This window comes from Mytilus galloprovincialis, chromosome 6 (genome assembly GCF_965363235.1).
Source record: "Mytilus galloprovincialis chromosome 6, xbMytGall1.hap1.1, whole genome shotgun sequence".
Taxonomy (NCBI): Eukaryota; Metazoa; Mollusca; class Bivalvia; order Mytilida; family Mytilidae; genus Mytilus; species Mytilus galloprovincialis.
Genome location: NC_134843.1, coordinates 64418136 through 64437581, shown reverse-complemented (window position 1 = coordinate 64437581; position 19446 = coordinate 64418136). Strand labels below are relative to the sequence as shown.

General features: G+C 31.5%; 1 protein-coding gene and 1 long non-coding RNA gene across 2 annotated transcripts; both read right to left on the bottom strand.

Moving 5' to 3' along the window:
• Positions 1-241: 241 nt before the first annotated feature.
• LOC143078261 (uncharacterized) lies at positions 242-6200 on the bottom strand. The gene is made up of 3 exons (XR_012979138.1): positions 5904-6200; positions 5317-5505; positions 242-586 (listed from the first exon to the last, which is right to left on the bottom strand). It is a non-coding gene; the product is annotated as an uncharacterized LOC143078261 (long non-coding RNA).
• Positions 6201-10997: 4797 nt separating this feature from the next.
• LOC143080098 (uncharacterized) lies at positions 10998-18976 on the bottom strand. Its single transcript, XM_076255777.1, has 6 exons — positions 18941-18976; positions 17322-17381; positions 17012-17071; positions 16367-16426; positions 14782-15114; positions 10998-13575 (listed from the first exon to the last, which is right to left on the bottom strand). The coding sequence occupies exons 2-6, from the start codon at positions 17326-17328 to the stop codon at positions 13406-13408; spliced, it is 630 nt and encodes a 209-aa protein (XP_076111892.1). The 5' UTR covers positions 17329-17381; positions 18941-18976; the 3' UTR covers positions 10998-13405.
• Between the last annotated feature and the right edge of the window lie 470 nt (positions 18977-19446).

Genomic DNA, 19446 nt, shown 5'->3' with positions numbered 1-19446 from the left:
ATATCTGCACGTTAACATAAACCCCAAATTACGTTCTTTCCATATTCATAATTATATGATTCTGGTATTGAACTGTGTCACATGTTACAAAAGAGCATATAACAAATATATAATGACACCGGACACTCATAAAAATTAAATTTCGTCGCTGCATTTTGCATATGTATTAAAAATACAGTTCTGAAAATGCATTCAGATATTACACGAAACTAAGATAAACATTGTCTAAAGTTTCCGAAATTAATTTTTTATTAAGTTGATTTAGAAACGTTTCAAAAACATGTAGTTTACGAATCAGTAATTATCGTACGACAAAGACTCTTTTAACAGTTGTATCCATCGAATGACATGACCAAACATTATAATCATGCAATTTCACATATAAAAATACATGGAACGTCGGACCGAATGTTGTTCTGATCAGTCCATTCATCATTAGTAAAGATTTGTAAATACCACGACGTGCCTGGTTGAGGATAAGGTGGCATCCAGTTTGTGTATACCAAGGGTGTACCATCGTCATATGTCCAAACACCATCAACATTTGTGCGGCCCTGGATAGCAACCCTTTCTATTGTTCGACCCTCTGAAATATTGAAATTTATCAAATCATGAAATTTGAAAGTATGACAAGCACTAAACAGTGCTGTTTGTACGCACTTAAGACTAACCGTTAAATTTGATACATAAATTAAACTAGTCCAAACATTAAATTCGAAAAGTATAGGATGATATTGTGCTACAAGAATTCAAACAAAAAGCGAAATTTTATTCTTTGAATAATATATTTTTAAGGATCGAAACGGTGTTGGCTATCATCAACATAAATTAAGCATAGTTTCTCTGTTGAAATGTTATCACCACTTATTTCGCGTCATAAATCAAGCCAAGTTCTATTGTATTCCTGTCATCTTTTGAAATTTATAAAGTGATCATAGAGCACACTTTTTTTTAAAGCTTACAATTTGTAATCGATTCTGTCTTGGGTATTTGGGGTGTGGGAAAACCAACTAAAAACGGTTGCACATAATTAAAAGTTAGATAAGAACTAAATATTTAGGTGGTAAGCATTGAAGTTTATTTGGAATGATGGACCAAACGCAGTTATAAATATACCACACATCATCTGATTATAAAAACAGATGGCTCACTAGTGCATATTATATTGTAACTCAAGTTTATCAGAGGCAATTACACAGGCCTAAAAAGTGATAACATTCCAATTATGATAGAATAATGAAAGAAACAAGTCTTACTACTTTCTTATTGTTATTTTGCATATAAGACTTGAAAGAAAATACTAAATAAATAAAATACAATTGATATTGATTCAACACACTAAAAGCAATTAAGTTGTTGTTGCAGTTCTATTTGTTTCGATTTTCACCCCTTTTTGTGTTTGTTATTGTTTATATTGTTTGTGAAATATTATCTCTAAAAATATTTAATTGCTTTATCTCAGTTCGTGTAATCTTTTATACAACCTGTCCTTCTTTGATTATTCACATGAGACAGCAAGTGTGGATATTGTTGCTTTGTGAATTGATTACGAATCTAAGTATTCATCTTTTTAAAAATATCGTTTTCTTCATCTGACAATCAAAAATTAATATTCTAAATTTAAAACTAGTCGATCTCTGTCAAATTATCATATCATTATTCTCTGACATTTTCTTTTATTCTATAGTAATAAGTGATGTGTGTATATAGATTCTAACACATATATAGGTCCGCAAAAAAGTGGTCCACAGAACTTTAGTCCCATTTGAGATGGCGATAACTTGACGATATACAAAATTTCTTTAGAGAATAAAATGTTATTAAGTCTGTTCGTTTTGTTCACACGCTATTGTCAAAAAATTGAGTTTTATACGACTGTAATACATGCGAGTGGTAAAGCTAACTGTAAAACAGGTTTAATCTACCATTTGCTACATAAAAAAATGCCTGTTCCAAGTCAGAAGTATGACAGTTGTTATCCATTCATTTGATGTGTTTGAGCTTTTGATTTAACCATATGAATACGGATTTTCTGTTTTGAATTTTTCTTGGACAAAAATATTTGTTATTTTACTTTTTAGTAAAAATTTAAGTGCAATTGTCGTATCAAAGGAGATTAAATTGACGCAGTAAACATATATATATATCCGTTGTAGAGTTGTCACTGGCTCAGACGTACTTATAAATATAATTATTTTCTGTGACTGTATCTTACATTAATTTATAGAATCCTTTACTATAGATAATTTAGCTGATCTGTAAAAATAAGATCTCCATGTTTTATGTATCATGTACTGTAGTACGACGCTAGATTAAATCTGACGTGGAACGGTAAACCCGGCCACTGAAAGCTTCATTTTATGAAGCCCAGGTTGTCGTGTGGTCTAGCGGGACGGCTACAGTGCAGGCGATTTGGTGTCACGATATCTCAGTAGCATGGGTTCTAATCACGGCGAGGGAAGAACACAAAAATTGCGAAAGCAAATTTACAGATCTAACATTGTCTGGTTGATGTTTAGACGAGTTGTATATACATAATGTACACAGCCATGTATCCCCATCACTGCTGGTGATCCGATGGATAAATCTGTTGTAGAGTTGTCACTGGCTCAGACGTACTTATAAATATAATTATTTTCTGTGACTGTATCTTACATGAATTTGTAGGATCCTTTACTAAAGATAATTTAGCTGATCTGTAAAAATAACATCTCCATGTCTTATATATCATGTACTGTAGTACGACGCTAGATTAAAACTGACGTGGAAAGGTAACACCCGGCTACCGAAATCTTCATGTTATGAAGCCCGGGTGGTCGTGTGGTCTAGCGTGACGGCTACAGTGCAGGCGATTTGGTGTCACGATATCTCAGTAGCATGGGTTCTAATCCCGGCGAGGGAAGAACACAAAATTTGCGAAAGCAAATTTACAGATCTAACATTGTTGGGTTGATGTTTAGACAAGTTGTATATACATAATGTACACAGCCATGTATCACCATCACTGCTGGTGATCCGATGGATAAATCTGTTGTAGAGTTGTCACTGGCTTAGACGTACTTATAAATATAATTATTTTCTGTGACTGTATCTTACATTAATTTGTCGGATCCTTTACTATAGATACTTTAGCTGATCTGTAAAAATAACATCTCCATGCCTTATATATCATGTACTGTAGTACGACGCTAGATTAAAACTGACGTTGAAAGGTAACACCCGGCCACCGAAAGCTTCATTTTATGAAGCCCAGGTTGTCGTGTGGTCTAGCGTGACGGCTACAGTGCAGGCGATTTGGTGTCACGATATCTCAGTAGCATGGGTTCTAATCCCGGCGACGAAAGAACACAAAATTTGCGAAAGCAAATTTACAGATCTAACATTGTTGGGTTGATGTTTATCAAAAACGATCCTTAAGAATTTGAAGATATTCATTCGCATAATGACTTTTTAAATGCCCATTAAATTGTTTAAATGTTTTCCTTTTTTTTTCATTCACGGGACAATGAAGCAAAGACGTAAAAAATCAAATCTTATTAGGTACGAAATCACCATTAGTAGCACGAAGTTTATCAATTGCGTTATAATAACATATTTTTTCATGGCTTATTTTATGAAAATAGTGTACTATTATTTATAATAGACAGTCAAGTAGTTGAAAAACGAAATAATTCTATATTTGTGAGGTATATTGTGCACCTACTTCGTTGGATACTTATTTTCATTGAATTCGTAGGAACAGGGGAACCACGAACTAAAATGTTCAACGAATTGCAATTTGATGTAAAGGAATGTATGCAGACTTTTACAAAACCACGAACTTGAATATCCACGAATATGCAAGGTTTCCTCAATCCACGAATATTGATATACACGAAAATAAACAAATCCACAGTATATGTTTTAATATTGTATTTATTAAGAAAACGTAATCGTTCAGTGTATGTTTACTTTTTTCTGTTTAAATGTATTTTTGATGGAGTCAATTGGTATATCAATAGTGTATTTTTATGTTTTTTTCTTTACACTACTGTCTACTGTTTCTGTTTAAACAGTACACAATTTACCGCAGTAAAGTACTATAGAAAATAAGAAAAGGGACTGAAAAGAAATTGAATGAACGTTTGTACAGTCTTTTAATTAGTTATCAAAGGTACCAAGATTATTACTTATTACGCAAGACGCACGTTTCGTCTACATTAAGACCCATCAGTGACGCTCTGATCAAAATAGTTATAAATAGTTATACTGTGGATTCACTATTTTTCGTTGGATACCAATTTTCGTGGGTTCCGTGGGTACAGGTGAACCACGAATTTAAATGTTCAACGAATAGCATATTTTCAATAGGCTTTGTATACAAAGATTGGCAAAACCACGAAATCAAATATCCTTGAATATGCAAGTTTTCAGCAATTCACGAAAATTGACACCCACGAAAATAAATGAATTCACAGTAAAGCCAAAAAACGTACAAAGTTAAAGAGCATTGAAAACTCAAAATTCCAAAAACCATGTGCCAAATGCGGCTAGGGTCATCTTTGCCGAAATTCAAAGTTTTGTAAACAGGAAATTAATAAAAATGACCATATAATTGATATTCATGATTTGTGCTTATCAAAATAACCGTTTCAGTTAAACATTTACTAGTGTAGATGAGTCAAAGTAGTTGGAAAGCTCACGGACAAGCATGTGATCTATGAATCAATAGATGTAAGGAAATGTAGTTCATAGTTGGTTGAATATATGTTGCATGATATTATACACTTGATGATTTGTTTTTATTTATTTTTGTATCAACGACCTAACACTTTAGCAATTTGAAGAGGATGGAATGAAGAGGAGAAATATACTAAAAGGATATCCAAATTCATACATCGAGACAAACTAACAATGCATTGGCAAGACTATATAAAAAACCTAAGCAATGTAAACCCAATAAAATGTAAACCCAATTGAAGTTCAGTCAATTGTCAGGCATATTACTAGATGATCATTTAATGCATGATCTGTATATTTGAATAGCATAATCGAACAATAGAGTAAACGACAATTTGATAATAAAAAATTGTTAAGTCAACGGTCGGATAATTTTATTCAACAAGTAGTATTGTTTTATGAAATACAGTATGTCCTATTTCCTTTCGTGATTATGAATCGGCATTTGCATGACGATTGTTGTATTTTTAGCAGAATGTGCTATATATCTTAAAATGTGGCCCCGATCCGTTTTGAGTTCAGGAAAATCTCTCAAGCTTTCTCTTGGTTTTAATAATAAAATTGATAAACTGGTTTTTTTTCTTATTTCATACTCACCAAGTGCATGAGAAATATATGTTTGTTTCTCTTGAGTGTCTATCTTAACCAATGCACCACCGTAAGACAAACATGTTGGCTCCATAAAACCAGTGTAGTTTATTTGCAATGCTATATTGAAGTTATGACATACATTTAGTTCCCTGTATAACAAGAATCCATTGTTGTTAAAGTGGCATCGACTTCTTGCTGTTAAGTGGAAAAAGGAAACTTTGTACGAAAAAAAAAAATAGTCTTTTCACAGATAACTTTGACATTAATTACAGAAATGCAAAGTGTTTTCCTCTACGATTCATATTTATAAAGTTTTGTACAGTTTCTTGTCTTTCTAAAAAGAATCGGAACTTACATTTTATTGTTGTAGATTATTTAATAGTCTGTATAGACTCACTGTAAGTTTATGCAATAAAAGTGGCGAGACTCCGAAAAAAAAAGAATTGAAAGTGTAAGAGATCATATGGCTTAGATTTATATTAAATTAAAAGATGTGCTTTATATTTATTTTGATTTTTAAGTTTAATATTATTATAAAATATGACATCAACAATGAATTCTTTTTTTTTTTTTTTAGATATTTGTAATCTTACTGTTTTCAAGTACGTATACAATCCATCCTTGTTCAGTTTGGTCTGGTCCTTCAAAATGGAATGCTTTTGAATGTAAAACACACTTTTGAGATATATCGTTATAGAAAAAAGTTAAGCATTTCAAATTTCTTATGCATCCTATGTAACAGAACAAACGACTTTTTTCTATAGTAATTCCTACTGCTCCTGAATACTGAATTTTTCCTTCGTGGTTTAGTACCTTCAAAGCTTTGAATAAGAATTTCTCACAATAAACAATAGTTGTCAGTAATAAGATAAAACCGAATACATTCGTATAAATCATAATTCAATAATATTTGTGAAAACTATACACAACGGACTGCAATAAATTTTGATTCACTGCAATTTTCATTCTCAAAATGGGTTGTTTTGAATCATTGCAAAATGGCTAAAAATCTATGTTTTTTCGCTAAAAACCTGTGTTTTAAATTTAATGTATGATTACTTACATATATCTTTTTAAATAACCATTTCATAAAGAGAAACAATTCGCATCTATGTTGAAAAACCTTAATTTCTTTTGTGCCAGAGAAACTGCATTCAGCTTTTCAATAATTCAGCTGAATACAATTTATCTATAAAAGAAATAAGAAAAGAAAATTTCGAACTGGTTTAGTATCATCCTGCAATAAAAAGAAAAGAAATAACATGTTTGCTACAACTTTAGCATTCCATTTTTATATATAATACACAATAAATTTATATATTAAAACTAAATTTTTAGCCTACAGAAATTTTAATTCAAAACTCTTACGGCTAAAGTTTTAGCTGCCAAAAAAACGATTTAATTTATGAAACTAAAATTTTAGCATTCTTCGAAATTTGAACAAGTTCTTATTATATTAAAGTTACATGATATAAAATGCTAAAGTTTTAGTTTTTTTACGAAATTGTATGATGATACAGTAAATGTAAAATATTTCACATATGAGGTGTTATGTATATTATGTCTCAGGGGCGGATTAGGGGGGGGGACTCCTGAAACTTATGCTTGGACCGCCTTTTCCCCTTTTGAAAATGGCTGGATCTGCCCCTGTATCTTGATTTAAGAATACTAAGTAACACAGGTACTTATTTACATATAGGTTTCAAAGAAACACAATAGCTGCATTTGCATATTTATGACACGGTATTATCGCTAAATGTTTGTTATCATCCTCCTTTTGTTTACTTCAAATTCATATTGTATACCAGGCAGTACTGTTTATTATATGTTGTGTCCACGTATATTATACTTCGTTTGGTTTAAAAACAATATATAAACCATTAAGAATAAGTCAAGACAAGACAAACCTAAAGAGGGATCAGTTTGGCTTTGGACAGGCGAGCGAAGATGTCCAAAATATGAATAAAAAAATACTTGAAAAAAATGTATAACAATCAACAATTGACTGAGCTGTTTGAACATATATATCAGCTATAGAACTTGTACATGAGCATATGGATCCAGTAGATACTTTGTTTACATTTTCTCATACAAATAAAAACTAGATAAACAAGTCAAATATAAAGAAATACTCACGTAAAAGATTCCTGATGTTTCCTCCTGTTTTGGTATGATTCTTTCTCTAAATAAAATTCTCATTGCAATTTATAAAACAGAAAAATGTGATGCTTTTGCCATTTAACTATAAATAAAATATAAATTTGCGCCATTTTGAAGTCTTCAAAATTCTTTATCTTTCAAACGCTTTAGACAAAGGATAAATCAAGGACTTTTCAAACGTTCAGGTGAGTTCAGCATTAAAAGCGCTTTTATGTTTTGACTTTTGTCTCCTAAATGCTTGAATAATTGTATGACCTTTATATTATTTGTTTTTAAATGGTGTTTCAACAAAGGAAGCAATTATAATATATTTCTAATTTAATTTTAACTGCTCTGATGTGAAGACTTGATTTATTTTACTTGACTGGTGGGGTTTAACCGGATAGCTCATCATGGACCATTCCGTATATATACAGGTGTTTTGGGATAAATTCATCAATTATTGTTCAGCTATTAGTCCCATACTAGTATCATACCGTCTGTTCTTTTGTATATCCGTTTGGTGACACTGATAAGGGATTAGAAATCAATAATAATCGTAACGGAAATCATCCTTATCGCACACATCTTCAAAAAGACGTTCCATATGCAAATTAAAGCGTAAGATCAGTTGAAATTACATTGGTAATAACAGATATTATATCGACTTTTTTTTTAGAAACCATGCCAGCAAAAAAAGGAGTTTTGATTCTGCAATTCCTTCAAATTCCCTTCAATTGTTCAATTATAAATATTTAAATAAAAAAACCTATGATTTCATTTCCACCAGGTCCAGCTGACGGCCGTCAACTATGTTGTCTTATTTTTTTGTTCTTTTGGTCGAATAGCTCTTCAACTGTTTCTGCGTATTTTTTACATCCTCGTCTTTCAAATATAAGGCTCTGAGCGTAAATGATTAAGATCAACCCGGAATAGCGCTTCGGACGCATGCGATATATACCTTATTTTCATTTTTTTTGTAACTATTGCCAGGCCCGTAGCCAGGAATTTCCAAAGGGGGTTCGTTGGCCTCAAAAACTCGCCTTTAACAGTCACAATTCGAACAGAACGTTGACTTTAACAGTCATTATTTGTTTTCAAGGGGGGGGGGTTCGTCCGAACCCCCCTGGCTACGGGTATGATTGCAGAGATTTTTGTTATCAACGGTTATCTTAGTCTGACCTCAGTCACAAACTGTCTTTATAAGTGCTGTAATATGAAATATATGACACAACGCAGGAGGATATAAGGTAAACTTTGTTGGCAAAAGAGGGGGCGAAAGATACCAGAGGGACAGTCAAACTCATAGATCGAAAATAAACTGACAACACAATGGCTAAAAACAAAAACAAACAAACAGACAAACAATAGTACACAAGACACAACATAGAAAACTAAAGACTAAGCAACACAAACCCCACCAAAAACTGGGGGATCTCATGTGCTCCGGAAGGGTAAGCAGTAAATAGTCTCATTCGATAGATCACATTCATAAAAAGGGAAGGGGATTGTAGTAACCACGTAAGGAACATATCTGATATGATCTGTGAAACTGTTCTTCCATAGCGGCTAACCAACTTTGATATCGTATCAATTTGGAGATATATACTCCGGATGCAGGCACTGCTGGAATGTTGCTACTTAGACCCTCATTGTCAATGTGTAGATGTAAGTCAATATATGAGGCCGACTTAACTGTACCTGTTGTATCCTTTATCTCGTGTTCGATGGGATGGATGCGTTCAACATAGTCACAATAGCAATTGCAATAGTGGACAAAATTATACAGTAGTATGTGTTTACTCGTGCAAAGTTGTGATTTTTGGAAGGAAATACCGATGCTTCCGAATGTATATATAATATGCATGATTATTTATTTGTAATTCCGATTCTTCCACTTAAGCATGTTAAGCTCACTTTCTCATTCATTGGTGTAGGTAGAATGTCAACCATTAGAGAAAAGTGCGAAACAAAACAAAGAAAATAAGTCGACATTTCAAAACCAGAGATCAAGCGGAAGCCGCTGAAGAAGCATCCATAAAAGCACTCCGGAGACGCATTGTTTATGAAATGTAATGCAAGTTCTACATGCTATCAATGCTAACAAACCCTTCAATTTTCGGTGAATTCTTATAATTTTGTCTTAAGGTTTGTAAAGTGAGCTGATGTTTAATTCTAGTACCATATGGCTTATTCACTCGTTGAAATTTATCTTTTATCTCTAGAGAACACTTGTATTGATGACAGAAATGATAGGGTTCTGATATTTTGTGTGATTTGATATGCTAGATTCTTATTCAACATTTACACTTAAAAGAGGGACGAAAGATACCAAGGGGACAGTCAAACTCATAAATCTGAAACAAACTGACAACGCCATGGCTAAAAATGAAAAAGACAAACAGAAAAACAATAGTACACATGACACAACATAGAAAACTAAAGACTTAACTTGATCTCTGCTTTTGAATAATCTCTTTGAACTGTTTCTGAGGCTAAATGTTATTCCTGACTATACAGCTTCTATATATGTTCAACTTGGCGTTTGTTTTCGTTGTAGTTCAGTGCTTTTGATGTTGTTTTCCTCTTATAATTGATTGTTCGGTTTTGGTTTGTTACCTGAATTTGTTTATTGTTTGATTAGATTTATGACTATTGAACAGCGGTATACTACTGTTGCTTTAAATACAAAGAGTTTTTTCATGATAAAGCCTATACTGTAATATTCATATCCTTGTGTCTTTGGCTGGATAGTAGAACATTGGAAATCATGAAACCTAATTACCAAACTATAAAAGTTATTCCATGTCTATGGTTAATGACTTTGGAAGGAGTTATTAAAACATAAAAAAACACATTCCCGTGAAATATAAAATAATCAATAGACCTTGAGACCATAAATGCTACAATATTTTTGAATGTTCATTCAAAATATGGCCTCTTCAAATCTTTTTTTTCTGTTTATTATTTTTCAGTATGTTTCTTCTATCAATAAAGCAACAACTACTAGTAACTTATATATGATTAAAATAAAGACAAATGATATTCAATTGTGTACTAATCATTTATTAGCATAATAAACAAATAACAATGTGAAAGATGTAATACATGTAAACTATGGAATAACAGAATAACATTATCCAGGTCTGCCACCTGTTAACTGTTGTTGTCCTACTGGTAAATTACGGAAAGGGCTATTTGTAATAGGACCATGGTAAGGTGTTGCATAGGTACATTCTGAAAGTTGATTAAGTCTTTCATGTCTATATTCAGTGCATCTCAAACAAATGCAAACTGGTAAAATGTGCACTAAATAATGAGCATGACAGGTTTTAAGTTCGTGCAATAACCTCATAAAATCTTCTGCACTTATATGTCCCTGTGAATTTACTCCATGTAAATTAAGTAAATAAAACTCATTAATGACAGAACGATACATTGGTTTGATATAAAGTGAATGAATTGCAACAGCATTTTTTGCACTGATTTTTCGTGGCAGAAGCAGTTTAACAAAGTCTGTTTCAAGTTGGAACTTTTCAATTAGTGGAACAAGATGAGCTGTTTTGCCCTCTCTACATCTTTTTACTTCATTATTGTCATTTAATAAGTGTTTAAATAAAAAGCCTAATGTAAAATTGCGATTATACTCCGATAAAATAATTTCTATTTCTACAATATCATTTTCATTTTGCATTTGCATATAATTATTCACAACATCTAATAAAAACTCACTCCTTTTTAGTGCTAAATTAACTTTGGCCTGGGGCGCAATGGTAACCACACTGGGTTCACCATCATGACCAAAGTTTAAATGAAGAATTAGCTTATTCATGATAGAATTGCAATATCCTTTTTCCTTTTTTCCCAACTATTTAATTATAGTTCCCTATTAAGAATTATATTCTTACCCACCCCAAAAAGGAAAAAGGATCAGAGCAGGTATGTTTTCAAGATGCTTCTACACCATAGCAAACCTTCAGACAATCATGTGGATATTGTTTTCAAAACACTCTTTGAATGTGCAAACATTTGGTCTTTACCCTTGAGGGTTAATCAATAATCAACAAGATACAATTTGGAGCATAACCTCTTCATCCTGGCTGAACGCTAACATTATGAAGAGCGTTACACACCAATATTTGTCTTTTATTCAATTCAATAATTGGACAACTTGTATATCCGAGCAGAATGATTAGGTAAAAAGATTATCTCTGTATACATTACGGTACATATTATGCAAAGAAAAATAAAATTAAAGATGCATGATTCATGAATATTTTGACATTTATGTTGCAAAAGATTATCCACAAATTCTGAAGGTTCACAAAAAAGCTGATAATGTAACAGAACATGGAATGAATAAAGAAACAAAATTTATTAACAAAAAACTTAACATATTGTTTAAGCAAACAACAACAATAAAATATTAAAGTCACAAGATAGACTTTATTATATCATTATCCTAAAAACATAACTGAAAATAACTATAAGATTCCAGCTCTATCAATGAATCTAGAATGCACTTCCTTTTTTTAAAACTACAATAACTCAATCCAATTTGGAGCATAACCTCTTCATCCTGGCTAAACGCTAACAGTATGAAGATCGTTACACACCAATATTTGTCTTTTATTCAATTCAATAATTGGACAACTTGTATATCCGAGCAGAATGATTAGGTAAAAAGATTATCTCTATATACATTATGGTACATATTATGCAAAGAAAAATAAAATTAAAGATGCATGATGCATGAATATTTTGACATTTATGTTGCCAAAGATTATCAACAAATTCTGAGGGTTCACAAAAAAGCTGATAATGTAACAGAACATGGAATGAATAAAGAAACAAAATTTATTAACAAAAAACTTTACATATTGTTTAAGCAAAACAACAACAATAAAATATTAAAGTCACAAGATAGACTTATTATATCATTATCCTCAAAACATAACTGAAAATAACTATAAGATTCCAGCTCTATCAATGAATCTAGAATGCACTTCCTTTTTTTATAAAGATAATAACTCAATCTAATTTGGAGCATAACCTCTTCATCCTGGCTGAACGCTAACAGTATGAAGATCGTTATACACCAATATTTGTCTTTTATTCAATTCAATAATTGGACAACTTGTATTTCCGAGCAGCATGATTAAGTAAAAGTATTATATTTATATATAGTATAATGTAAAAATAAAGTTCATATTTGACTTGAACTTCTTTATATATATATAATTTCTTGCTGATATAGGAGTGTAAACATTACACAGTGATAAAAACAATACTTATAGTTATGACTTGTAAACATTACACAGTGATAAAACCAATACTTATAGTTATGACTTGTAAACATTACACAGTGATAAAAACAATATTTATAGTTATGACTTTTTTGTGCATAAATGAATACACATGACCTTAATGGAAAGAACTGTGCAATACACTCTTTTGTTTGTATTGCAGACTCATTTACTTGATGGAAAAAAATTTGATATTGAAAAATATTAGTGTAGGAAATTTGCAGACATGACATACATTAACACTATTGAAAAACTTTAGATAAATAATCAAGTCACACAGAATTAATTCACAACAATGTGTTCTCTTTCCTGATTTCTATTATTTGCTTAGCATATGGTCATACTTATATTTAAGTTGCTACTATAACATAAAACAAGTTCTGCTGTCATAGAACTGCATGACTAAACTAAAGGTCAAGATTTTCTTGATGGGATTTTGTTATATTTATATATTTACACTTTTTTCCTTACTCTATTACTGATTTTCATTAATTAGACAAAAAAATATTTACAACTTTTTGAAATACCATAGTTTTATCATAAAAGTAGATATCCATTCAACTTATTTGAAATATGACACGAAGTATCCTGAATTTGTTGTTTCATATCAGATGAACTTATTTAAAACTTAACATATTACATATATTATTTTACAAGTTCTTTAGACATATCTTTCTTCTTTTTCTTTTTTTCTCTGTCTTATCTACATATGTTTTCAAGTTTTTAATAGTACCAATATCAGTCAGTCTTACTGTGCACTTCTTGGATTCTGTTGCATCCACTTTTTCATTTTTTGAAGAACAACTTGTTCTTTTTCTTCCTAAAAAGATAAATTTATTATATTAGCAAAAAAACTTTTAAGATATTACTTAAATCACATGACATATCAGGAACAGATAACTTTTCTTACTTTGTAAATACTTTGAAACTATATCATATATTCAGATCAACTTATACTTAGATTATTCAAGAACAGTTCAAAACAACAACTTGTTTTTAATGAAACAAATATATTGTCCAAGGCATATAAAATATATTTTGGATCTTTCACTTTGATCTGCATTAGAATGCCAAAAACACAAATTCAGTCATTCAAACTGACAAAAGATTATTTCTGACTACCTTGAAAAAAAAGACAGCCATCTTATACCTTAGAAGAGATAGACAAGGTGTCATCACAATGTGTCTGCTGTCTCTTACATTTGTATAAATGAATCATGGTCAACTATGTCCTTCAGTCCCTGGCATTATTTTGTGTATGTTGTCTCTTTCAGTATAATAAAAGTCTTACTGACTGGATATTTGTGGAAAAATAAGTTTATTGTCCTCTCAGATACAACTATTACTTTTGGCTTTATCTCAGGGTACAACAAATTTCTATTCCCCTAATACCCAGTTAGGGGAATCCCAACCCTCACCTAACCTGGGACACTTATTTGTTTAGTTCATTTATATGTTTTGGAGAATAATAGTGTGGCGTCAATTTTCACTGAACTAGTACACATTTTTTATTAGTTGCCAGCTAAAGGTGTTGGATTTTCTCTCTGTGTTGAAGACCCAAAGGGGGCCTTCAGACGTTTCTGCTCTTTGGTTGGGTTATTGTCTCTTTTACACATTCCTAATTTCCATTCTCAATTTTATCATTATTTCAACTTCTTTTAATTTTGCATTATGAAGCTTAAATTTGTTTTCACACACCTTAAATCCTATTAATCAGTTATCATTCATTTCAAAAATAACTATCAAAATAACAGCAAAGCACCTGAGAAAGATTGTTGCATAAGGAAACTAAACTATCACATTCATAAAACATCTCCCCTATGGTAAAGTAAATATCAGTGAGATGCAAACAATCTCTATTGGGTCCACTGTATTAAATACTAAGAGATATTATAAAACCTTCAGCCTTACACAATCTTTCAATTTTAAGTATATATGGTGGCCATCTCAAAAATTTGAAGAGAAGCCACAGTCACCAATACAACCTTTGACTGATTTGATATTGTAAAGACTTCAGAATATTTACCATTTTCAGTAGTTTCACTAATCTTTCCACCTTGTCCAGTAGTTTCACTAATCTTTCCACCTTGTCCAGTAGTTTCACTAATCTTTCCACCTTGTCCAGTAGTTTCACTAATCTTTCCACCTTGTCCAGTAGTTTCACTAATCTTTTCACCTTGTCCAGTAGTTTCACTTATCTTTTCACCTTGTCCAGTAGTTTCACTTATCTTTTCACCTTGTCCAGTAGTTTCACTAATCTTTTCACCTTGTCCAGTAGTTTCACTTATCTTTTCACCGTCTCCAGTATTTTCACTGGTCTTTTCTAAAATTGGGCACACATCTATAGCATCATTTAAATCTGAAAAAGTAAACATTTCATATTGTTAATTATCCATTTTTAGATGGTGACATTCCTTTTTCACCATCTTATGGTGTTTATATTTCAACTTTTACAATTTCGCTTGTGTATGTAACAATGTACTAGATTTTAGCTAAAGAAATCTATGTATTACTGAAAAATAATTACACCAGGGTTTTAGATATAATAAACTAGTCAAAACATTTACTAAATCTTATCATCAGTACAAGGTCATCATTCATAAATAGAAATCAGCATGCAGACTTCGTATACTTTCTAGTGTTTCAAATCCAATACGGTTAAATTCTTTACAAAGGCAAAAAATGTCAGCTTTCAACTCAAAATCTTTAAAAAGACCTATTAAAAAAGGGATATATTTACGATTCTGTTTTCATGTTATTAAAGATGGCAAATTTTAGCTTTAATATTGATTCACTAATGGGGGTCTTTGCATGATACGGGTTATGTACTTCTCATATATTTTATGATGTAATGATACTAAATCACTAACAGGAGGAATTGTGATTGATATTCATATGATGAAGACATTAACTTTCAGTCAGTTTAATTGAAGTCTTGAGCTGGCCTGTCAGTAAATGCTAGTATTACTTTGTTAATTTATGTACCATTGTCATTTTTTTTGTTTCTTTTGTTACCTATTCTTTTACTGTGCATATTGCTGTGTGTTTGTTTTTTCTGTATTGGCAAGCAAGAGGCATAGGGGATATCTCAAAATAACATGTTTAACCAATCCCATGTTTGCACCTGTCCTAAGTTAGAAGCCTCTAGCCTTTGTTCATCTTGATTAATTTTTAAGTTTAGTTCATTAATATATTTCAGAGTTTAGATTGACATCAATTATCACTAGACTAGTACACATTTTTGTTTAGGGCCCAGCTGTATTGAAGACCAATTGTGGCCTTCGGCTGTTTTCTGCTCTTCTTCGGTCATGTTTTTGTCTGTTTGACACATTCCCTATTTCCATTCTCAATTTTACTTTGAATAAAATAATAATACCAATTGTTCAGAGACTTATATAGGTCTTTACACTCTTAATTACAAATGGTATTAGTTGAAAAGAAACATAAGAAAGGTGAAAAGTAGACAATGAAGGTGTCAAAAAAACAGTTAATCTTACCCTGATACTGAAAATATATGGTTTCTATGTATTTTCATTAAAAGCCCAGAAAAAAAATTGGTCACATTAATTTAATCCGGATGTTAAAAATGTCTAGTTAAAATTCATACTCACCATATGTTGGTTTTACTGGAGAACTTTCCGCACTTGGTAAAATATTCAAATTTCTTCTCCCTACAAAAATCATTATCCAATAAAGTCCTTCAAACATATTTATACAGTATACTATATATTTATATGATTATTTTCAAAACTTTGCTCTGAATACTGTCAGTTGGTCATAAACAACCTTCTTTTCAAATTTCATAAAATTTCATGAAGGTTTGACACAATGTTTGATTTCTCAAAAGACTGTAACCTCAGATTGAACCTTAAAGAGGGGCGAAAGATTCCAGAGGGACAGTCAGACTCATAAATTGAAAATAAACTGACAATGCTATGGTTAAAAACAAAAAAAGACAAACAGACAAACAATAGTACACAAGACACAACATAGAAAACTAAGCTAAGCAACACGAACCCCACCAAAAACTGAGGGTGATATCAGGTGATCTAGAAGGGTAAGCAGATCCATATAACTGTTGACAACGAAGCCAATAAAGCATGTCTAGGATCACTTTGTTCTATAAACTAAACTTAAATCTAGTATCTGACATGCCTAATATAATTCCTTTTCTTTGAAGTAGGCTGGACACATAGTTATATCTAGGACAACATAACGCTGTATATATACATACTGAAATAAGAAAATATACCTACCATCTGTTGCTTTTAATGGAGATCTGTCGTCACTTGTTGAGGATTTTTTATCTGTTTTTCCTACAAATAGGTCATAACTTTAATCTTCATTACCTATAAATTATTATGAAACAAGACAACTACAGAAAAAAATAAGGCTTCAGGTTTCCAAATGGTTTAACAATTGTTTGGTCTTAAGGACAATCATTTATATGGATATAAGAATAAGTCATAGTTTCAACTTACATTGTCCCTATGAGTAAGGTGAGCTAAATATTGTTTTTTTCTAAAATAAAGTTAATTTGAATATAACATTTTTTTACTCACTCACCTTCCATTGATTTTAGTGGAGAACTGTCTTCACTTGTGAAGGAATATACATTTCTTTTTCCTATAAAGTAATCAATTATTAAGGGTTAAATGCGACTGTGATGAAGAAACTGACTAGTCACACCATTACATTAGGGGCTCAATTGTAATACAATATATTCTAAAAATAAGTATCTTATCACCAAATACTTCAGATATAACTTGACTTAGCTAACACATCTAATAAATGTAGCTCATTGTGACCCAAATATTCTAACACAAGTAAAATAAAATTAACCTTACCCAACAACAAATATAACACATGACCTGCTAATGACTTGCTGATCCTTTTAAAAAGTATTGGTTTTATAAAATACTATGCTCATTCATGGTAAACTTTTATGTACAATACTGACTGTGTTAATATATTGCTAGAAATTTAGAAAGCAAAACTGCACCCCATATTTTGCTAAGCATAACCCACTCATTATTCAAAGTAGCTGACAACATGAAAATGCGCTCGAACTAGATGAATGAGTTTTATTTCGCTGTACTGGAGAAATAAGTAATAAAAACATTGAAGTTCAAACATCAAACTAAATATTCAAAGTATCTGCAAACAGGCAGTGGGTGTCTGTCAGATACAATTATCAAAGAACTGGGCCATGAAGGCATGATATACACCTCACCACCCTTTCAGCTCTTCATTATCATTATGCTTTAAAGAAATGATCCGCTAGAAATACCGTGAGCACTGCTTAAATAGACTCCTGCCCCCAAAATGGTAAATTGTGAGACATGAAAACGCAGTGGTATTCATTTCATATCAGAAATTTATATTGAAAAAAAGGGTGGTTATACATGTAATCAAGTCACCAGGAAAACTGCTCAAAGCGTTTTGTGTAAGAGTTAGAAAACTTGAAAATCCCTCCTATTTTATGAATAAAATCCCAATACTCCTTTTAAACATAAAATCAACAAAATTTAAAATAAGAAAAGGGAAGGTATGTCAATGCAAATAAACAACTCACCAAAGTTTAGTTTACACATGTTTATTTATAGTGGATTGGGAAACAAGTTTTGCAACTTATATCAATTTCTTTCCACTTTGCAGGTATGATTGCTGCCTTGTAGAGGCATTAGCCTGCTTTTTTTCGAAATCTACAAGGGTGTCTCTTACATGCAAGAGATATGGCTCTCTCTTAACACCGGTCAGCTATTTATTGTCCCCTTCCAACGGACTATCATCCTTTCCTCAAGACCATACTCGCAAATGGTGTCAAGGGAGAGCTGAAAATTCAGTTCCTGAAATTTTCATTCCAACTGGGAATTGAACCAGGAAACTTTGTGATAGTAGTCCGATACACTCACCACTACACCACCGCTCACCAAAGTTTCATGGAAATCCCTCAAAGCATTTTTGAGTTTTAATCAGAATTCTCTCAAATTTTTATGAATAAATTCCCATAAATCAAAAACGTAAAATCAACAATATATAAAGCTTGAGGCTCTTAAGAGCAGGTTTTTAATTACATATGATTGACACCAAATAAATGGCAATTCCCAAAATGACCTTTCAACCAATGAAGGACAGTTAAGTATTTGATTTTTCCTTTTTTTCTTCTTGAAAGAATTAATTACCTGAATCAATCTGGTCTGATTTCTTTTTTGAACACTTTTTAATATTCTTCCTACAATAAATTTATAAACTGTTGGATCCTTAATTCAATAATAAAGTTTACAAAGTGAAATTTTTAAATATTTTTTTTTACTGCTACAAATGTTGTTAACAAGAATCATACATGAATTTGCAATTAAATTTATATCATATATAATAACTATTGTTGACCATTAAAACTGGTTCACTGATTCAGACAAAGCCAAAGCTTGGTCATATTTTACACACAATGACATTCTTTAAATGGAATTAGAATATACTAATTGTCTTAGTAACATGCTAAATCATGGTTCACAATCTCAACCATGGTATTTGCTCAAATTATACTTCTTTTCCCACTTCACAATGATGCTTAATCAATAGCTTGCTTTATTAATTGTGACTTTTTTAGTAATGCCTTAAAGAGAAAGAACAATTGAAATCAATATCAAATGTTTCACTTTCCCATCTGTATTAATGGTATGTGTTA